Raw genomic sequence first — 23,307 nt, 5'->3', positions numbered from 1 at the left:
TTTATTAACACGGAAAGGCGTCTTTCCGTACGAATACGTCGACTCTGTAGATAGGTTGCAAGATACGTGTTTACCACCGCGCGAATCGTTTTACAGTTCTTTGATCGGTGAAACTATATCCGAGAGCGATTACGCGCACGCCGAGAACATCTGGACGCGATTCTCCATTCGAACGCTAGACGAGTATAGCGATTTGTACCTGAAAATCGACGTCTTGTTATTAGCCGATATTTTTGAAAACTTTCGCGATAGTTGCATCAAAAGTTACGGACTCGACCCCGCGTATTATTATACTCTTCCCGGATACACGTGGGATGCCATGTTAAAGCATACAAAGATTACATTCGAATTGCTTACCGACATCGACATGGTCATGTTTATCGAACGCGGTATACGCGGTGGTCTGAGTCAGTGTTCCAACAGATACGCGCGCGCTAATAACAAGTACATGCAACAATCGTACGATCCATCGAAACCATCGTCGTACTTGATGTATTTCGATGTAAATAATTTGTACGGATGGGCAATGTGTCAACCGTTGCCCTATGCCGATTTTCGATGGGTCGACGACGTGTCGAATTTTGACGTAGCATCGATCGCGTTAGATTCGCCTACGGGTTATATCCTCGAAGTCGATCTCGAGTATCCGCAACATCTTCACGATACGCACATTGACCTACCGTTTTGCCCGACACGCGACAAGCCGCCCGGCAAGCGGCAAGACAAACTCCTCGCAACGCTATACGATAAGAAGCGTTACGTGATACACTACCGTAACCTACAGCAATGTACGCGACACGACCTTCGCGTTACAAAAATACATCGCATATTACAATTTACACAATCTCCGTGGCTTCGCAGTTATATCGAATTAAATACACAGTTTAGAACACTCGCGAAAAATGATTTTGAAAAAAATTTATATAAACTGATGAATAACGCGGTATTTGGTAAGACGATGGAAAATGTGCGTAATCGTGTCGATGTAAAATTATTAACAAAGTGGGACGGACGATACGGAGCAGAAGCAATGATAGCGAAACCAAATTTTCATAGTAGAAGCGTCTTTTCGGAAAATTTGGTTGCCATAGAATTACGCAAACTTGAAGTGAAATTTTATAAACCAATCTATGTCGGCATGTGCATACTCGACATTTCTAAAACGTGCTTGTACGAATTTCATCATGAGTACATGTCACCGCTATATCGTGATAAATGCCGGGTAATGTACACCGACACAGACAGTCTTATATACCACATTGAGTGCGAAGATGTCTATGAAAATATGAAACATGATATCGCTAGTTTCGATACGAGCGATTATCCAATTGATAACGCGTACGGTATACCGCTCGTGAATAAAAAAGTACCGGGTTTAATGAAAGATGAAAATAACGGCGCGATAATGACCGAATTCGTCGGGCTTAGAGCAAAAATGTATGCGATGAGAGTGGACGGGAAAAAGGATACGAAGAAGGTTAAAGGTGTCAAAAGTAACGTTGTTGCGAGAACGATAACATTCGACGATTACACGCGGTGTCTGAATGACGAAATAGAAATGACACGACAGCAATCTTGCATAAGATCGAAATTGCACAAAGTGTATACCGTCCGCGAGACGAAAATTGCTCTGAGTCCGTACGATGACAAGCGGTATATCGTACCTGATTCGACCGACACATTACCATGGGGACATTATAGGATACCCTTATAATATAATATATATAATGTAATGTAATATAGTATGTGATATAATGTCAGATATTATTTTTGTATATGTATCTCATATGTATATGTATTTCATATATTGTATTATATACGATTATTGGAAAGGATGTATTAATAAAGATTTTTGTATTTTTATATATTTCATGTATATTTTTTATATGTTGTACATATTTTTTCTTAAATTTAAAAATAAATACAATTTGTATGAATTAAATCACATTGTCCTTATGTATCCAAGAATTGTGCGAATTGTCAAATCCCAACCATTTCACGTAAACCTCGTTACCCCTCCTACGCAGTATTTTCTCCACGAGATACACGTCCGGATAATTCGCGCGATGCAACTCGTACTCGTAGAACGCTCCAGCAATAGATTTTTTGCGATAATCCTCCAGTAGATAGCTTACGGGATTAGTATGTTGTACTTTTGCAATTTTAAACACTTCGGTTGTCCAATTTGGCGTGTAACCTTTCTCGAAAACTGTCTTGTACTTGCTAACGCGTACCGAGTCACCTACTTTGAATTTCGCCGGACCCGCGATATTTACATGGTTGTACACAGTAGCCAAGAGTCTTTCAGCGATCGCGGGAGTAACGTCGACGGGTCGCATACCGATTGTTCGATGCTTGCGCGCGTTGTAATCCGATACGAGTCGCGGCAACGCGCTGATCCACTTGTAAGATCCGTTCAGCGTAAACATCTTCCACATGTCGTTTTTCAGCGTGCGATTGAATCGCTCAACGATCGATGCCTTCAATACCGAATATGTAGAATAGTGATTGATGTCATGTTTCCGCATGAGCCGTTGCACGTCAGCGTTATAAAATTCCTTCCCCATATCAGTCTGTAAGTTTTTCGGACATCTTTTGCTATCTCGAATTATCTCGGCGATAGCGTCAGCTGTCTCGCTTCCACCTTTACTCTTGAGTGGTATGGCCCACGCGTGCTTGCTCAACGCATCTATGACTGTGAGTATGTAGTGGTAACCTCTGTTGAAACGAGAGTACGGACGCATCTCGACAATGTCAGCTTGCCACAGGTCATCGTATCCCCGCACTATGACGTGTCTTCGGGGAAAATTTTTTCTCGCCGGCGCGTGCAATTCGTTCACCAACTGCCGTTTCTCTAAACTATGTTGTTTCTTCACTTCCTCGGTTATTCCCGATCGCCGATTCATCGTTGTTTCGATTCGTCGATCAAACGATGTGTGCCTCGAGTATCACCGTGCGTTTTATCATTCGTTGCTAGACGTTCCTGGCCCGTTCGATAGCCGTTCAAAGCTGTTCGATAGCCGTTCATAGCCGTTCGATAGCCATTCATAGCTGTTCGATAGCCGTTCCTAACCCGTTCGATAAACCTTTGTAGATGCTCATAGCTGTTCGATAACCGTTCTAGCTGTTCGATAGCCGTTCCCAACCCGTTCGATAAACCTTTGTAGATGTTTAATAATTGTACAATAGCCGTTCCTAAACCGTTCACTACAGCCGCTCATTACAGGTTGATAGCCGTTTCTGAATTAGTGTTAATCGCACGCCGAAGCTCGTTTATCGCAGTCTGCAAAGCTCGCACATCCTTCTCGAACGCAGTCAGCTTCTCGTCTGATTCTTTCTGCTGATTCTTCAACGTTTTAACGCATTGTTCCACGTACAGTTTGTTGACTGCATCGGTATCAGCCTCAGGTTGCGCTACACGGCGAATCTTGCGCGACCTCGCGTCATAGTACGTAGCGACGCGACACAGAGCGTTTTGACGCAAGTAACTTGTCATCGATTTACCCCAATGATCGCTAGTTCTAATTGCTTCATTTCTCTGTTCGAATAATCCAAATTTGTTGATGGGCATTTTTTTCTCGATGCGAGTGACGTCGATCGACTAATTAGTTTCGTCGAGACACCGTTTAATTTATAATAAGGCCGACTTCGCGAAGTTCCTCTATAATCGACAGGATCTCGTTGTCGTGAGCGTTGTGGCCAGCTCGGCGCGAAGCGTCGAGCAATCGTAGACGATCCACTAGCTCGTTGGGATCGTCCCAGTGCACGTAATCGATCTTATTGTCGGTTAGCGTCATCGCGCGAGGCATGAATACTCCCGTACCGCATTTTTTCTTTTTCAATTCGATCGACATCAACGGTGCAATTATGTGTTTATACTTGTATCCCCTGTTGCTCTTTAATTGACCTTGCGCATCATATTGACGTTTATGCGCACTCGTCGCCATTAATATGCTCTTATATTTTTGCATATCGTCCTCAGTGTATATGTCATCATCGGGAATTCTCTTGAAGATCAACTCGTATAATCCAGGTGTACCAATGTACCTCACTTTGTCTATGATTATAGAGTCATCTGCGCCGATGTCGAATCGTTTGTTACCGAGCCACATTTCATTCTCGTCGAAATAGACACCGTACACGTGATCGATCTGGTTTTTTTTATCGCCACTAAGGAGAGCGCCCATGTACTTTTGTGCCAGTGGCCCGAAGTGCTCTCGTAACATTTTTTGACCTTCCAACGTTTGTAACATGTTTCGAACAGATGGTGATTCGAGCGGGTTGCCCGTGGTTTCGAAAACATTTTCGATTGCGAGTGATTCGGGTATCGTGGGTTGTACGATTCTCGTTGTCGCGGACGGTGTGGAGGTTATCAGCGGTTCATCCGATGTATGCGGTGTCGATAAACGATTCGCCTTCAATCGTTGTCTCTTTTTCGGTGTCGTATCCTCCTCCTCCTCCTCCTCTTCCTCTTCCTCCTTGTACCGCTTGATGGGTAACGTTTTAATTATAGCGTCAGCGTTACTCTCCGGCTCGTTTTTCACCGCGATTAAGCTAGAGTTGTCGACGATTTTTTGTAGTGGCTCGATAATAGGCCTAAAATGGGTCTTGACCGCGATATCGTCGTCGATCTTACCGGTCTTCAAAGCGCGATGTTTCTTGCGGATCGATTCGCTCGTTTTCTCAATCTCCCTCGCAATCTTTTCACGCTCGCGAATATTATTGTTTTCAGCCATGTCGACAGAGTGTGTCGGCAGCGACTAATCGTTTTGCGGTATCGCGAACACGTTAAATCCTTTTCTGTATCGCCCGTTCGTAAATGAGCTGTCCTTATCTATCACTAGGAATCCATACTTTTGTTGCCAACAAGTACGACATAATTCACTGAAATCCCCGTACGACATGTCGGTATTCACGTGATCGTTGTACACGTGTTTCAAGTTGGTACCGTCCTGTTTAAACAAGATCAGCAGGTTCGCGTTGTCGCGTATAAGATGTTTTGGTATTCTCGCGTACGTCTGACAGAGATAGAAGCAGTCGACGTTCGAGTGACGACCCATTGAGAAGTACTCTCTTATCGTATTTTGCTTGTCGCACGCCACGTCATCGAAGACGAAAATCGAGTTTGGACGTGCCTCGCTCGGTGGAATGACGTCACTGTTATTGGAGAACGTAAAATAACCGATTTCGTCAATCGGCGTCAACAAATTCTCCAGATATCGATATTTCGGCTGTTGCAGCGACTTCGAGTACACGTACACGTTCTCGAAACGTACACCATGCGGACTTTCCAGTAGACTTATCAGAACGTTGGTTTTACCACAATTCGAGGGGCCGCAAACGATCGCGCGTATAGTAGTCGGTAGCATCGTACCATGCCTGCGCATCTCCGCGTTGTCCTCCATTGATCGTAATCTGTCGTCGCAATTTGTCACGCATATCGTCAAAGGTTGTCGTACGAATCTCATTTTTTCAACACTGCTGATTGGATCGAACGCCTGCCTATTTATAGGTGCGCGAAATCACGAGTCGCTCAGTAGAGAAAAAATGTTCATCCTGCTAACAAATCCTTCCGATATTCGCGATTTGAGCGTCGAACAGCTACAATTTGTGTCGAAAGCAGTTCTATTGAGAACGTGCGGTGATTACGTCCACTACGTGTGGGACAAACTTCCGGAACACATAAAAGCGGATCCGGAGGTTCAGACGTATCGTCGCTGTTACGAACACTACAATCAGCCGTGTCAGGAAACGCACATCGACGGTCCGGCGCCGTTGATAAAGAATTGCGGCGAATGTCAACGAAAATAGGTAGAGGCCTATTAAATCACGCGATAAACGCACTTCCGATCGAATTCCATATTCCCGGCTATCAGTTTTGCGGACCAGGCACGCGGTTGCAAAAGCGATTAGTCAGAGGCGATCGAGGTGTCAACCCATTGGACGCGGCGTGTCGCGAACACGATATAGCATACTCTCGGAGCAACGATCTCACCGAGAGACACGCGGCGGATAGGATACTCGCTGAGAAAGCGCGGAATCGCATCGTTGCGAAAGATTCGACTCTCGGTGAGAGAGCCGCCGCCACAACTGTCTGGGCAGCGATGAAAGCCAAGACGAAGCTCGGTATGGGTCTGAAGACGAAGAAAAGAACGGTGAAGAAACGGATACTTCCGGTAGCGAAATGCGGCGGTGTATTGCCGATTCTACCAATGTTGGGTGCGCTCGGATCCCTGATCGGTGGAGCGGCTGGTGTAGCGAAAGTGGTGAACGACGGAAAAGCCGCGCAACGTCAGTTGCAAGAGATGCTACGTCACAATCGCGCCATGGAAGGTCACGGATTATATCTCGCTCCTTACAAATACGGACGAGGAGCCTCAACAAGGAGAAAAAAAAAAACGTCAAAGAGACGCTAAAAATGCCGCAGGGCGCAACTACCAACGTACAATTGCTACAATTGGCAAAACGTATGCGCATTCCATATTTTAGAGGTGTTTTCATGCGCGACTCTTTACCGATCGGTGGTATATATCGAAACGAGAGCGGCATCGTAAATTTGGATAGCGTCGAAGGACCAGGTACTCATTGGGTAGCGTATGCAAAGAGGGGGAATCGCGCTATATATTTCGACAGTTTCGGCAATCTTCAACCGCCGAATGAATTGGTGCGATATCTCGGACGAAACGTAACGAAGATACAGTACAATTACACACCTGTTCAAACTTACGATCAGAGCATCTGCGGACAATTGTGCTTGCAGTTTCTTCGAACGGTCGATGCATGTGAATTTAAAGACAGATATTGCGCTATTTAACTCAGTATTCGTTAAACAGTTTCGTCGACATGTCTATGACATTCACGTTGACTGGGAAGAGTAGCGTTCTCACGGCAAACTTCTTTCCCACCGTAGATTTGAGCGACGGCGAATACGAGCTCGGTCTAACGGATTTTGAGACTTATCACACGATACCGAATGTGAATTCCTCGAATAATAAATTTTACTTTGGCAAAGACGACGAAGAAATTACGATTCCCGAGGGATCGTATGAGTTGCAAAATATACATGAATTTTTGAAACATGCAATTTCACGGAAACATCGCGATGAGAAACACATTGACGGCGATGACTATGAAGATGATGATGAATATCCGATAGTGCTCCGCGCTAATTACAATACAATGAGGAGCGAGATTAAATGTGCCTACAGAATAAACTTTACCAAACCCGTCAACATTGGATCGCTGCTAGGATTCTCGAATCGTATTCTCGAGCCGCGAAAATGGTACGAATCAAACCTGCCGATTAACATTCTCAACGTGAATATTATCCGTATAGAGTGTAACGTGACCGCGGGTGCGTACAACAACGGCATACTCGTTCATACGATACATGAATTTTCACCGAGGGTACCACCGGGATATAAGATATCGGAAACGCCTGCACAGATCATTTACCTGCCGATCATCGCGCGGAGCATTACGGATTTAACGTTACGCGTTGTCGACCAGAACGGACGATTGCTCGATTTTCGAGGAGAAGAGATCACCGTAAGATTGCATGTACGTATGCGACGTATGAGATGCTCGTATTGAACGGATCGAAAGACGTGAGAGATAACGCAATCTTTACGAGACCAGCAACACCACCACCAACAACAACAACAACAACAACGTCGACGTTTGCTAATATCAAATCATCCAAGAAAAAGAAACTCAGCGCATCGAACGTTGCGTTTTTACAATCTTTGGGATTTGCGGTGCGAAACAGCTGAACGATGACCGACATTCTCAACATCGGTGATGAACCGATCTTTGACAACCGTATCGTCAAGATCGAGACTCACACGTATAACCCGTTCGCCAATACAACGTTCGGACACAGTGACGAGATAAGAATACCCATACAACAACAGGATCTGTATACGCTGCCGTACGAGAGTTTCCTATACATCGAGGGACAACTAACGAAAAACAGAACAACAGTTGAAGGAGAAAGTGATGTGATACTGGGACATAATTGCGTCGCATTCATGTTCGATGAGATTCGATACGAACTCGATGGCGTTGAGATTGATCGCAATAGAAACGTAGGAATAACTACTACGCTCAAAAACTATGTAACGGTATCATCCGATAGAATTGTGATTATGAAAAACGCCGGCTGGGAGCCGCCGACCTATTCGCATGGTCATTTCAATTTTTGCGTACCGCTCCACATGTTATTGGGATTTTGCGAGGATTATAAACGAGTGGTGATTAACGCTCGTCACGAATTGATCTTAATACGATCGCGCAACGATAATAATTGTCTGGTTGGAAGTTCAACGCTGGAGCCTGTGATGACCATATTCAAGATACAATGGCGAATGCCTCACGTGCTGTTGAGCGAGATCGAAAAACTGTCGATGCTGCGTGCTCTGGAAAGCGGACGATATCTCAGCATGGGTTTTCGCTCGTGGGATCTGTACGAGTATCCGCTATTGCAGCTTACAACGAAGCATTCGTGGGCCATTAAGACCTCGACTCAGCTGGAGAAACCACGCTACGTTGTCTTCGCCCTGCAAACAGGCCGGAAGAATGCCTTGTCTAAGAATGTATCTCAATTCGACGACTGCAAATTGATCAATGTGAAACTCTATCTGAACTCGGAATGTTATCCGTACGACGATATGAACCTGGATTTCGATAAAAACAGATGGTCCATTCTGTACGACACGTACGCGCGCTTCTGCAAGAACTATTATGGATACGAGTATCTCGAGCCGAGTCTCTCCGTCTATACGTTTCAAGAACTCGGTCCGTTCGTGATTATCGATTGTTCTCGACAAAACGAATCGGTCAAGAGCGCAACGGTGGATGTGAGATTGGAATTCGAATGTAAGGAGAATGTACCGGCGAATACTACTGCGTACTGTCTCATCATACACGATCGTGTGATCCAGTACAATCCGTTGACCAACGTTGTACGCAAAATCACCTAAGCGATAACATCGACACAAGAGAGGGGAGGAGGAGGAGGAGGAGGAGGATATAAATCAAAGTGCTGCGAGATGATTTTAGAGTTTGCCATTCCTCTCGACTGACGTATCGAAGAGAGAAAGAGAGAGATCTCGTCATGTCTATACCAACGTTTGTGGATCTGCAAGGATTTATTGTCGGGAGAAATTTTGTCGTGAAAGAAGCGGCAGTCCTGAGGAAGGGATATGTTCTCTCGCATTATTTTTTCGCAAGTCCTGTACCGTGGAGCGTGCTAACAAAATCTGAGCGATGTCAAGTCTCATGGGTGATTAGAAATCATCACGGATTACAATGGGAAGACGGAAACGTTCCGTATGGCTTGGCTCAGCGTGTAATTACAACAGCTATCGTTGGTATGATACACGAAGAAGAAGAAGAAGAATCGTCTGTCGTGTACGTTAAAGGACTTGAAAAGCGAAAATGGTTGACCGATATACTAGGCGATGTGGGAAACGGCTATATTATTGAAACTTTAGATGCTGACTATGAAGATATTGATTCTCTAAATAAATTAGATATTACCAATAGTATGCGATGTGGAAAACATGTTAAGAATTGTGCATTACAAAATGTATTTAAAATATTTAACTGGTGGTCGCAACGCCTGAAAGAATTGCAAGAAAATAAAATATGTAAACATTAATATGTTTTATCTCTTATTTCCCCTCCCTAAACCTTTCCATGCGTTTCTAAGAATTTTTTGTCTGAGCGTTATCTCCCCTTCTCCTAAAACTCAAAACGTTAGAAGTATTAATCCCTCCACCACATTATACTTTTGGAAGATGAGCGTCATCCATACTCGGTTATTTCTTATACGATCAGTGTCGCGTTAACACCGCTCTCGTGGTTCACTTTTCATAACTCCCAGAGAAATGTACTACGTCGAAAGAAGCAGCAGCGGCAGCGGCGTCGGAAGACGCGTGAATAATTACGTATCGAGTCGTGATAAAACTCGATCGTTTGAGAACAAATGTGACGAGTAAGTTTTTCGTTTAACTTCTTTCTATTTTTATATTTTTACAAATTGTATTACTATTATTTAATTTTAATTTTTCTGTAGCATTTCGTTGGAACGTCGTGCGGTTCGTATACTAGGTAGACGATACGCATTGACAGCTACGGGATTCAAATTCCTCGACATTGGTATCAACGTGGGTCCACCGAGTTACGTGGAGATTGCCATAGGAGATCATCGAGGAAAGGAACTGATATTATCTCTCGAAACGTGGAAGGGACTCTACGAGCAACGTCGTAATATTCAAAATTTCCTTCGGAACGACTCTAAAGATGACTTCAATTTCATAAGCGTTGGACCGCTAACAGTGAGAGTTCGTACGATTAACGACGTCAAACTCATAAGTCTCGAATCTTCAAACGTATGCTTGATGATGGTCGAATCGACGTTACATCGCATGTTCGATCTCGATCACTGCATAGATGTAACTTTTGATCGATTGGATAAAATTATCCAAACAGTTGATGTCAAGTTTACGCAATTCTCCAATATCGCGTCCACTGTAATAAATCCGAAAGAAATATCAAATGTAATACGCGCGAGTGCTGCTTTCAACAAGCATCAACTCGTCGATTGCGAACTGGCAGCTTTAGTTTTTAGTCCATAGTACGTAAGAAAAATATATAAAATATAAATAAAGAGTTTTAAGTCAAAATCATGACGTAATTTCTTCGCACGCATTTCCATCCACCCAATCCTTCAAAGAATATTTCTATTTATATTGTTTGTTAACTGGTAATATTGTATACTTGCGATAATACAGAGATGACAGAGAGAGATAAAAGGGATAAAGAGAGAAAGAGAGAGGGATATTCAGAGATTGTTGGAGGCACAAAAGAAAAATTCTTTTGTAACTGAACCTAGGGTTGAAAATGTGTTGTTATCTCGCTATGATTCATAGATTGCTCGAAAACGTCGGACCCCGAAATATTTCAAAAAATGTGTTGTTATCTACGTACTTCCATCCGCCCAATTCTCCAAAGAATACTTCTATTTATATTGTGTATGTTAAAAAAAAAAATATAATGAAGAGGACTCTGCTGCACTAGAGTATCATTTCTTTCGTTGCTCTTCTGTGTTTCGGTAGTCTGCTGCACTAGAGTATCATTTCTTTCGTTGCTCTTCTGTGTTTCGGTGGTTTTGTGCAATGGCTGAAGAAAACATAATTATCATCGACGACGATACTGATGATGATGATTACGATTGGATGGATCCAGTTGTGGCGGAGAGGATGGAGATAGAGAGAGAGGAGAGAGAGAGGAGAGAGATGGAAGATGATAATCTCTATGAATCAGACGAGGAAATAGAAATAGAACCCATAGCAGACAGTGATTATGAGAGTGATAGTAGTGATGAACTAATACACACTAAACATCGAAATTTAGACTTGACTGAAATAATGGCATTGGATCACACGAAGATATGTTGTATATCTTACTACTATGTAAAAGATGAGTCCAAATATTGTACCGAGTGCTTCTACAGATTATCATTCCTGTTCTTAGAAGCTGGTATTGTTCGGGAACATAGATGCACATATTATGAACATTTGGAAAATATGTCATGCAAAGAGTGCAGAAGATCTTTGAATCAAATATTGGCCTGCAACATGTGCCCTATTTGCACAAATTAAAATAGATGATGGATAACATTGTAAGTATCTTAATTTATTATATATCAAAAGTATTTTAAAATAAATTATTAAAATAATTTAAACTAATGAAATGCGTATGTTTTCTTCTGTTTTCAGAAACGGCTTCCCCAACATAGCCCGACGGTCTATTTTATATATTATTATTATTATTTTTTTATATTGTATACTTTTTATTAAACACACATTTAAATAAATTATATATATTTTTTTAATTGTAACAAAATCATGACGTAATTTTTCTTCGCACACATTTCCATCCACCCAATCCTTCAAAGAATACTTCTATTTATATTGTTTGTTAACTGGTAATATTGTATAATATCTCAAAAATGTGTTGTTATCTCGCTATGATTCACAGATTGCTCGAAAACGTCGGACCACGAAATATCTCAAAATATAAGTTTATGACTAATATTGTATACTTGCGATAATACAGAGAGAAAGAGAGATAAAAGGGATAAAGAGATAGATAGAGGGATAGAGGGATGGAGAGGGAGAGAGAGAGAGGGATAGAAATATAAAGGGATAAAGAGAGAGAGCGAGAGAGAGGGAGGAATAGAGAGAGACCCAAAATCTTCTTCATAGGAATACCGCCATTTTTGTTTATACGTGCGTCCCCCGCTCCGCAGCCCCCGCGCCACCGAAATTCCCTCCGTCCCGCGTGACGTCATCCCCCCTCCATCCTGCGTGACGTCATTCCCCCGCGCCGCTGAGATCCCCTCGCCCCTCACCCCCCTGAGATCCCTGCGTTAGAACTCTCCTAGTGCTAACTACTAACACACAAATAGCATTAACGGAAACCGTTGAAAAGCTATTACGTGTTTTCGTTTTTAAATTGTTCAAAAGAGAAAACATTCTCTCAGGATCGGCATTAGAATTCGGAAGCGTCCGAATAGTATTTATAATATTCGTTAAATTGGAATATTTAGAAACATTATTCGTGTGCCGACGTTGTAAAATTGCTTTCCACATATTGTCAAACTTTAATTTAGAAAAATTTTGTTTTTTTTCCACTGTCTGATGCTAATGCAATCCATTCTTTTTTTAAAGCATCTTCATCAAAACCGCCGAGAGTTTTAGCTACGAAAGAAACATCATCAAATGATGTTTGTCTATTATTATCGAATAAACTTACAGATGGTTGAAAAACTTGTAACTTTAATAAAAATTCATTATTTATAGGTAACCTTTTACAAATTTCTTCTGCAGCAGTCACATAAAATGTTAAACAGTTCTCTCGAACAATTTTAACTATGTTTATGTGATCTTTCAACGTTAATTCGTTCAGATATTCCTCACATTCTGATCCCAAAATAATTTCATTAATAGGTTTTTGATTTTCTTTTAATGAGAATATAATATTTGAAGAAAATGGTTTTAAATATTCTTCTTTTATAAAATTTCCACAGATTTGGAAAAGAAAGTTTTTAGATTTTGGCTGCAATAAATGGATTCTCGTTTCTGACGCTTGAAAGAATGTATTAAATGCGTTAAAAAAATTTAAAACATATTTTAAAAAAAGAAAATAAGCTTTTATCTCTATGTTGTTCATCATAGATAATAAATATTTTCCAGAATTTGTTTTTTCACTCGCAACCATTTCAGTAAGAAAATATTTAATTGTATCCCAAGATTCAAGAAGTCGTTCGATGCATAAATAATGAGAAAGCCAGCGTGTGTCACATAATATTTTAAATATATATTTGGATATACAGAGTGTCCCAGATCACCCGTACATCCCTTTTAAAATGAAAATAAATGGCTTTTATCAAAAATCGCGAACAATTTTTAAGTAAATCGGGTACGCTCTATCAAATGGTGATATTTTCAACTTCTGATTCCGACCGAAAATACGCCATCCGCATCGGAAGTCGAATTTTTTTAGAGGTACATGGTACTTTTTATTACAGATTCGAATTGTACATGAAAAAATAAGAAACTTTTGTATCAAACGTTTTTTCTGAAACGTATTTTTTTTTTAAATACGTTTTAAATTTTTTTAACGCATTTAATGCATTCTTTCAAGCGTCAGAAACGAGAATCCATTTATTGCAGCCAAAATCTAAAAACTTTCTTTTCCAAATCTGTGGAAATTTTATAAAAGAAGAATATTTAAAACCATTTTCTTCAAATATTATATTCTCATTAAAAGAAAATCAAAAACCTATTAATGAAATTATTTTGGGATCAGAATGTGAGGAATATCTGAACGAATTAACGTTGAAAGATCACATAAACATAGTTAAAATTGTTCGAGAGAACTGTTTAACATTTTATGTGACTGCTGCAGAAGAAATTTGTAAAAGGTTATCTATAAATAATGAATTTTTATTAAAGTTACAAGTTTTTCAACCATCTGTAAGTTTATTCGATAATAATAGACAAACATCATTTGATGATGTTTCTTTCGTAGCTAAAACTCTCGGCGGTTTTGATGAAGATGCTTTAAAAAAAGAATGGATTGCATTAGCATCAGACAGTGGAAGAAAAACAAAATTTTTCTAAATTAAATTTTGACAATATGTGGAAAGCAATTTTACAACGTCGGCACACGAATAATGTTTCTAAATATTCCAATTTAACGAATATTATAAATACTATTCGGACGCTTCCGAATTCTAATGCCGATCCTGAGAGAATGTTTTCTCTTTTGAACAATTTAAAAACGAAAACACGTAATAGCTTTTCAACGGTTTCCGTTAATGCTATTTGTGTGTTTAAGTCTGCATTAAAAACTAGAGGAGAAACAGCTTTAAATATGCTCATTAATGAAGAGCATTTATCTCTTATGTCGGCGGATAAATTATATGCCGCTAATAAAAACAATTTAAATGTCCATGCGGATGCTGACGTAGCAGGCTCTTCCTGCGATAAATAATTTTAAAATAAATTTTTATATACACTTAAAAAATAAGTGTGTAAAGATTTTTAAGTGTGTAAAAATTTTTATATACACTTAAGAAATAAGTGTGTAAAGATATACACACACACACACACACACACACACACACACATACACACACACACACACACACACACACACACACACACACACACACACACACATATATATATATATATATATATATATATATATATATATATATATACATACATACATACATATATATATATATATATATATATATATGTATGTATGTATGTATGTATGTATGTATGTATGTAAGGAAATGTGAAATAATCTTTTGACCTTTTATCAATTAGAAAATTGATTATATTTTATTATTTTATTATAATTTTATTTTTTATTTTTATTTATTATTTATCATTATTTTATTATTTTATTTTAATTTTATTTTTATTATTGTTCATTTGTTAAATTTTTTACATTTCCTTTTTAACGGAAGAGACCACCACCTTCTCGCGGTTTCCGTTGAGCAACAAGATGTACGTCATACATTAATACAAAATAATAATAACAAAATACAATTCTATTAAAATAAATTTAAATATTATTTTATTACAATTATTTTTTTAAAGAAATTTTTTTTTAATAAAAAAGCGTACATATTGGCCAAGAGTGGAGAAATTTAGATAAAAATTGAGATAAAAATATGTTAGATAAAAATTTAGATAAAAATATGTAAAATTTGTTTTTGTATATGTTATATTCTCTTTTTTAAACAACATATAAACTTTTATAAAAAAAATCAATAGGAAAATATTATGTGTGATAAGTATCGCTGCGATACTTGCAACGATGCAACTTGCATCGCCAACTCGCCAGCTCGAGATTTCGAGGATCACATAGCTATTGTATTCAGAGAGATAGATAAGATACAATAGACCTCTCAGGAGTGAAGGGGACAAAAGCTAATCTATCCGTCTTCCTCTGTAAACCGAAGATGACCGAACGTCGAGCGTACACGGATGAGAGCTTATGCCTTAGTGCGCGAAAGTGGTGGGGATACAAATCGTGCCGCCGCTGGACGCAGCGTGTGCAATCTGATAGCCTTGCTCGTATCTCGGATCTGACAGCTCTGGTATCAGACCGGCGAGTAACGGCTCAGTAGTTGCTTGAGTGAGTTTGCTGAGAAGACAAATAGCCGCAAACTCCTAAGTATTGGCAGATGAGCCTATCACTCCTCGCAGATTTTTTGGGAGGCGAAGCTTAATGCTTCACAATATTCGTATACGGCGAAGTCGCATACTACGGCCGTTATCGACGCCCCGATCACCAGAACCGATCAGACCACCGCGCTGTAGGACGAGGACGCTGTACCAGCAAAGCAAGTTTCCCTTGAACTTCTGTCCTGGAATCTGCAGCCGCTCGCCTTGGAGTCATCACGCCTGATCAGACCTCCTCGACAACTGCTAGAATTGTGGGACGTATGCATAAGACGCTATACCTCTCCCACAGGGCCGTGGGATCGGAAGTAAGTTAGCGCTGGAAGTTCATATTTTTAAATAAACAATAAGTCAAACGAATGCTCCTTAATTGCTACGTCAGAATCAACAATTGCTCCCTTTTTAAAATTAATATTTTTTTTTAAATATTGACAAAAAACAAAATTTATAATTTTCACTCAACAATGTATTTTTAATATTTTTCGGCAATGATATCCAGCAATTATAAAGCAATTGTTCCTTATTTTCTCCTTATAGCTCCATCGTTACTTTAATGATTATTGCATTTTTTTTAACGAAAATTAACAAATAAATCATTTCACAAGTGACGTCACCACCTATCAGCCGCCTATCGGAATTACATGGCTCAGCGGCCAATGGCGCGAATATTCAAATATATAATAATATATCAGCTCTATTATTTAAAATTATATCTCAAACAGTTTAATCAACATTTCTTATTGATTTTTTGTAGGATTTAAATTACTCCTTGCTTTCTCTGTCGGAATGTTCAATCGCTCCATTTGTTATCAATTTTTTTATAATATATTAGTAGAACAATCAATCATTTTTTTGAAAAAACGTATGTCCCATAGTCTACCGCAAATATAGCCAATATAAAACGATTACTCCTTAATTGCTTCGAATTGCTCCATCGTTACTTTAATGATTATTACATTTTTTTTATCGAAAATTGACAAATAAATCATTTCACATGTGGCGACAGGCACCCATAGACTTATACTAATAGACTGCGCAACCCAACGGCCGCGCTGTCGTCGGGACCAGAGAGAGAGAGCATGAGCGGTCGGGGCTCTGTCCTTGTCTAACGGTGCGAGTGGTGGGGATGATGATATCTCCTCCGAGTGAGGGAAGACTCTCTCCCTCCGTCTCACCTAGCCTTACCCTAAGCCACCTCCACCCAGGCACAACTTAAATACAAATTATAGCCCGTGTACTCCAAAGTCCACGGTAGCCCAGTGGGCTACGAGTTTTTGTTTCTTTCAACGGTGCTCTCTTCGATTCCACATTTAATATTTTTTTTTTTTTTATTGTTGCAAAGATTATTTTAACGTTATTAATGTAATGAATAATAAAAAAATTGTAATCAAGTACTGAAAAATATAAAAAGTAAGGCAAACAGAAGAAAAAGTAATTATTAATTAAGAAGGAACTTTATTGATTTTTAAATACAACGAGTCTATTAAAATGTGTACGAATTCTCGGGATTGCGTCTTGTAAACTTTTACTTTTATGTTGTAGACGAATGGTAAAATACTTTTTTAAAATTTTATTAGTTAACTCAAACTTATGGTCGGACAAAACGTGTTTATTGGGACATAAATCTAATTCTTCAAATAGATGCAACGGTAAAATTTGTTTTCTAGCACTAATCATTAAAAAATCTAAAATCTTTTTAATAGCGAATACTTTTTTAGTGTTTCTTAATACTTGTTCAGCAATTTTACAAACAGTAATTACATCCTTACTCGGAAAGACTAGTCCAGAAACACTTGTTACGTCAGTACTTTTTTTTCTATTTTTTAAATTAATAAGTTCGCATTTCGTTTCCTTACTTTCTAAGCTTTCTATGCACATTTCGCAATGACTAGTTTTTTTTATACTTTTAACAATGAATCCGGCAATGTACGTCACGATATCTAACCGATATTCGTCCCAAGACCATCCTTTCAATCCGTCATAATCGTGATCACATGCCATATTAAGTAAATTTTGCAAGTTCAATTCATCCGAGTGTGAAAACAATTTCATTGAATTATTTTATTTAATTGTATTTTACTTTTGTTTGGATTAAATATTTTTCACTTAATAATCACTATTTTTTTCAATAAACCTAAACCTTATTAACTACTTACCTACAACATTTTACTAACATTTTACATAATAAAACATTTCAGAAACAAACGACACCTGCCCTTACAGAAATTTTTAAGAATTGTTTAACAAACAACAAACCACCAGAATATTCAAATGAACTGAAAAACTTTGCATGCACGTTACTTTTCTTTTCCACGCCTGCTTACAAATACGTACGAGAATCATTTAATAACACTTTGCCGCATCCTCAAACTGTCAGAAGATGGTTTTCAAAAGTTAATTTCAGTCCGGGAGTAAATAAGTCTGTCTTAATAAATGTTAAAAACATGATCGAATCAGAACGTTTAAAAAATAAAAAACTGCAATTCGGTATGCAAGTAGACGAAATGTCGTTAAAAAAACAAGTGGAATTCAAAAATGGTCAATGCTATGGCTTAGTTGATATTGGTGGAACAAATGACACTGGCAAAAGTGAAGAGGCTTCTTACGCACTTGTTTTTATGCTGGTGTGTCTAAATGGACATTTTAAAACACCAATAGCCTACTACTTCGTGAAAAGCTTAAGTGGAGAAGCAAGAGCAAATATTTTAAAAGAGTTATTAATTATACTCCATGAAAATGGCATAAGTGCCATACGTTCCGTAACATTTGACGGAGCTGCTACAAATTTGGCTATGGTTTCTTATTTAGGTGCAAATATAAAAAAAATAGACGAGGATTGCTTTTTCGAACATCCCGTGACTGAAGAACCAGTTTATGTTGTTCCAGACGCATGTCATGCTTTAAAGCTTGTTAGAAACACTTTTGCTGGAAGTACAATTTATGACCGTGAAAATAATGTAATAAGTTGGAGCCATTTAGTCAATTTGGTTGAAATCCAAGAACGAGAGGAACTCTATCCAGCAACTAAATTACGTCGTCGTCACATATATTTTCAAAATGAAAAAATGAAGGTGAAGTTGGCTGCTCAAGTCCTAAGTGAATCCGTAGCCAAAGCTTTATTGTACATGCAAAAAAGGTTTCCGAGTAAATTCATTGGTGCCAGTTCAACTTCAATTTTTTGTCAAATTTTTAATGACTGTTTTGATATTTTGAACTCCCGTCGTCAATGCGGTAAAAATGTTTATCAAAAAGCTATAACACGCACAAACATTATCGAATTGAAAGAAAAAATATTTGATTTTATAAAGTATATCAAATCTCTTCGCATACTAGAAGGCAAAACTATTAAACCAATACTTGAGAGCTCACGAAAGATCGGCTTTTTAGGAATTATCGTTGGCTTAAAAAGCGTACTGAATGTATCAAATTATTTATTTACAAACGATTTAATGTCATACGTGCTAACATATAAATTTTCACAAGACCACCTGGAAACTTTTTTTTCAAGTATACGGAAAATGGGTGGATTTTGCAACAATCCAACATGTTATCAATTCAGAAGTAGTTATAAAAAACTAGTATCGCATGTCAATGATATTAACGTCAGCAGTGGCAACTGTATTTCACAAGACGAGACGAGCATTTTACAAATAAAAAAAGAAACGGATGAATTGAACTTGCAAAATTTACTTAATATGGCATGTGATCACGATTATGACGGATTGAAAGGATGGTCTTGGGACGAATATCGGTTAGATATCGTGACGTACATTGCCGGATTCATTGTTAAAAGTATAAAAAAAACTAGTCATTGCGAAATGTGCATAGAAAGCTTAGAAAGTAAGGAAACGAAATGCGAACTTATTAATTTAAAAAATAGAAAAAAAAGTACTGACGTAACAAGTGTTTCTGGACTAGTCTTTCCGAGTAAGGATGTAATTACTGTTTGTAAAATTGCTGAACAAGTATTAAGAAACACTAAAAAAGTATTCGCTATTAAAAAGATTTTAGATTTTTTAATGATTAGTGCTAGAAAACAAATTTTACCGTTGCATCTATTTGAAGAATTAGATTTATGTCCCAATAAACACGTTTTGTCCGACCATAAGTTTGAGTTAACTAATAAAATTTTAAAAAAGTATTTTACCATTCGTCTACAACATAAAAGTAAAAGTTTACAAGACGCAATCCCGAGAATTCGTACACATTTTAATAGACTCGTTGTATTTAAAAATCAATAAAGTTCCTTCTTAATTAATAATTACTTTTTCTTCTGTTTGCCTTACTTTTTTTATTTTTCAGTACTTGATTACAATTTTTTTATTATTCATTACATTAATAACGTTAAAATAATCTTTGCAACAATAAAAAAAAAAAAAATATTAAATGTGGAATCGAAGACAGCACCGTTGAAAGAAACAAAAACTCGTAGCCCACTGGGCTACCGTGGACTTTAAAGTACACGGGCTATAATTTGTATTTAAGTTGTGCCTGGGTGGAGGTAGCTTAGGGTAAGGCTAGGTGAGACGGAGGGAGAGAGTCTTCCCTCACTCGGAGGAGATATCGTCATCCCCACCACTCGCACCGTTAGACAAGGACAGAGCCCCGACCGCTCATGCTCTCTCTCTCTGGTCCCGACGACAGCGCGGCCGTTGGGTTGCGCAGTCTATTAGTATAAGTCTATGCAGGCACCACCCGGACAGCTCCGATTGGCCCAATGCGGAGTAGCCTTAACACTCGGCAGCAGCGCCGCCGGGACGCGCGACGTGTTTCCGTCTGCTGGAGCTGCCGGCTCTTCCCACTCTATCCGTGAATCTTCACCGTATCGGTCGAACTATAGTAGTTCTCGTGCAGTATAGTACATTCGAATCACACGTGTTAAAGACTGATTAATAGATTCGTGTTAATATTTAATTAGTATCTAAGATATCATATATTGTCTTTTGCTAATCATTCACACACACAGTGAAACTTTATAACTGTCTGTATATATTACCGTTATTTTATACTCCGACTTGTGATGTGTGAACTGTAACGGTCGTCGAACCTTCAGGAACATATTGTACTTTGCTCCGAATTTGAACTGTGATAAATAATCTGACTCTTTGTATATAGATAGATATTTTAGAGCAGACTTGTGATACTAATAAACTATTGTGATCCTCATCAAATTTTATACTCTAAATATATTTGATAGTTTAAAAGTAAAGTGCCCAGCCGTTCAAATAACCGCCACGCGTGTCTCTCGGGCAGCTATCTTGTCGTCCGTTATTGATATCGAACACGTGCTCGCTCTCACGCGAGGTAATGCGCACGCCTACAAACAAGTGACGATGTCGTCACCTATCGGCCGCCTATTGGAGCTATAATAATTTAGCCCGCAACGCCCTGTGCTTTCAGTATGAAATGAAGTCTATTATTGTACGGTTCCACATAGGTTTGTAACTTTTCACACAAAGCGATGTTCAACCCACACCGCTCTGTGCTTTCAGTGCGAAAGTCGAGGTCTATTATTATATAATTCCACATGCGGAGGTGTCAATGACGCGAATATTCAAACATAATATATCAGTTTTATTGTTTAAAAGCAAAACATCAATCATTTTCTTGGAAAAACATATTTCCAAATATTCATTTTTTTTACTAATATATTACGATAAATTAATAACACAAATGGAGTGATTAAACATTCCGATACAGAAAGCAAGGAGCAATTATTCCACCTAAAAACAATAGGAAATATTGATTAAACTTTTTGAGATATAGTTTTAAACAATAGAGCTGATATATTATGTTTGAATATTCGCGCCATTGGTCGTTTAGTCATGTAGTTCCGAAAGGCAGCCGATAGATGGTGACTTCATTAGTTGTGAAATGATTTATTTGTTTGCGGGACCTTTGATGTGGCTCCATCTCAGGTTGGGGGACCGAGCAAGGCGCGGTTGCAGTTCACATCGAGTGCAGTTTCTGCGAGCTTATATATAAAAATTATCATTACATACCCAAAATAAACTAACTGACTCGTTTCGGCTCGTTCTCCTATATTTGATATTAGTTGGTGTAGAATCGTGGTGTCTTAAATTCGTAAATTAAGTCTATTAGTAATATTTGCGGTTAGATATAACATAGAGATTGCATCATCCTGTCCACGCAGGGTGAGGAGGAGACAAAGGAGGGACAAAGCGTCCCTCAAGACTTTGAAAGTTTCACAGTGAAACATATCCTAGCAATAGAAAATCATGAAAATGCTGAATATATAGATCACTAGGATGAAAATATATTGATGGATTACGAATTCGACAAAACTTCGAGAAAACGTACAAGAGAAAAACTGACGTTTAGCGAAAATTCATCAAGTAATTGTGATTCTAGGAAGTTAGAAACCTATCACGAAACAAAGATGGCAAAAAAAGAAACAAAATAAAAGAGTATTAAGTGATCAAGAAACAGCATCTTAATTACCAAGAAAGGATAACATAAGTAATGTAGAGAATAATAACATTAAACTGATCAACTCTTCATCTGTAACTCAAAAGAGTGAGAGAGAAAATACAATTTCGACAGTTAAATTTAGCAATTTATTTGACAAGAGAGAGCACGGTCCATTCTATATTTTCTTGAGGCAAAACAAGACGGAAAGCAACAATAAAGTGAAATCCGCAGTAGACATTGCAAGAATATTGTTTGTTGTTGAAATCAAATTCCAAGAAGTAATATCCATATCAAGATATTGCTAGAAAATTAACTTTTCAACAGGTTTGGAAGTAAATAATGCAGTTAAAAACAGTTTGTTAAGAGAAAAAAGATGGAAGCTTTTATATCTAGTTTTCTTACAAAGAGAAAAGGTGTAATCCAGGATATCCCAGAAGATGTGACTATGAAAGAATTACAAGGATGTGTCAAAAGGGAAAACGATATTAAGTTGTTGAACGCCTTTCATTAAAGAGAAAGAATAAAATAACAAAAAATAGGAAGAGTCAAGATTTGTATGTATAGAACTAAGAGGTAGTGTTATTCCGGAATATGTTAAGGCATGGAAAGTGAGAATTCCTGTTCTTATGTATATACCAGTGATTAAGATTTGTTACAAGTGTGATCTTATTGGGCACATAGAAGAACTTGCGAAAATGAAGAAAAATGTCTCACTTGCGGTGAGTCCCGACAGAGTTGAAAAAGGAAAATGTAATGCAAATAAAAGATGCATCAATTGTCAAGATGACCATGTGACATTAGATAGGTCATGCCCTAAGATAATGAGACATACTGCTATTATTAAAACAATGGCACTGGAAAATATCTCATTCGCTGAAGCAAGAAGAAAAATTGATAATCTACCAAAACATAATGCAGAAGAAAATTGTTACTTAATAAAGACTTCTGGGTCATATCCATCTCTCCCTAGCAGAGGAAATATTCAAGGATTCAACAAGGTGAACAGTAAGTCATACGCTTCAAGGGTTTCTTCGCCTATGCGGAACATCCATCCATCTTCACAGAAAGGTCTATTAAGCATTCAACAGAAGTTTCAAGA

General features: G+C 38.5%; 4 protein-coding genes across 4 annotated transcripts; 3 read left to right on the top strand and 1 right to left on the bottom strand.

Annotated features, from left to right (window-relative positions):
• The first annotated feature begins 113 nt into the window (after positions 1-113).
• Positions 114-2,896, top strand: LOC145975394 (uncharacterized). The gene has a single exon (XM_083105865.1). It carries the CDS (start codon positions 320-322, stop codon positions 1,712-1,714), a length of 1,395 nt encoding a protein of 464 aa, XP_082961991.1. The 5' UTR covers positions 114-319; the 3' UTR covers positions 1,715-2,896.
• Positions 2,897-3,619: 723 nt separating this feature from the next.
• On the bottom strand, positions 3,620-4,737 carry LOC145975392 (uncharacterized). The gene has a single exon (XM_083105863.1). It carries the CDS (start codon positions 4,734-4,736, stop codon positions 3,627-3,629), a length of 1,110 nt encoding a protein of 369 aa, XP_082961989.1. The 5' UTR covers position 4,737; the 3' UTR covers positions 3,620-3,626.
• On the top strand, positions 3,628-7,171 carry LOC145975393 (uncharacterized). The gene has a single exon (XM_083105864.1). It carries the CDS (start codon positions 5,796-5,798, stop codon positions 6,414-6,416), a length of 621 nt encoding a protein of 206 aa, XP_082961990.1. The 5' UTR covers positions 3,628-5,795; the 3' UTR covers positions 6,417-7,171.
• Positions 7,172-9,030: 1,859 nt separating this feature from the next.
• LOC145975391 (uncharacterized) lies at positions 9,031-10,892 on the top strand. Its single transcript, XM_083105862.1, has 2 exons — positions 9,031-9,997; positions 10,079-10,892. Exons 1-2 carry the CDS (start codon positions 9,891-9,893, stop codon positions 10,638-10,640), a joined length of 669 nt encoding a protein of 222 aa, XP_082961988.1. The 5' UTR covers positions 9,031-9,890; the 3' UTR covers positions 10,641-10,892.
• The last annotated feature ends 12,415 nt before the right edge of the window (positions 10,893-23,307 follow it).

This window comes from Camponotus vicinus, unplaced genomic scaffold, assembly GCF_025532165.1.
Source record: "Camponotus vicinus isolate PSW18456_S1 unplaced genomic scaffold, iyCamVici1.0 SCAF_8, whole genome shotgun sequence".
Taxonomy (NCBI): domain Eukaryota; kingdom Metazoa; phylum Arthropoda; class Insecta; order Hymenoptera; family Formicidae; genus Camponotus; species Camponotus vicinus.
Note: the sequence above shows the minus strand (reverse complement) of the source record. Positions and strands in the feature narration are given on the sequence as shown.

Coding starts and splice junctions, on each gene's coding strand:
- LOC145975394 (XM_083105865.1), top strand. CDS start 320: ATGTTAAAGCATACAAAGATTACATTCGAATTGCTTACCGACATCGAC.
- LOC145975392 (XM_083105863.1), bottom strand. CDS start 4,736: ATGGCTGAAAACAATAATATTCGCGAGCGTGAAAAGATTGCGAGGGAG.
- LOC145975393 (XM_083105864.1), top strand. CDS start 5,796: ATGTCAACGAAAATAGGTAGAGGCCTATTAAATCACGCGATAAACGCA.
- LOC145975391 (XM_083105862.1), top strand. CDS start 9,891: ATGTACTACGTCGAAAGAAGCAGCAGCGGCAGCGGCGTCGGAAGACGC. Junction 9,998..10,078: donor TTTGAGAACAAATGTGACGA/GTAAGTTTTTCG, acceptor ATTTTTCTGTAG/CATTTCGTTGGAACGTCGTG.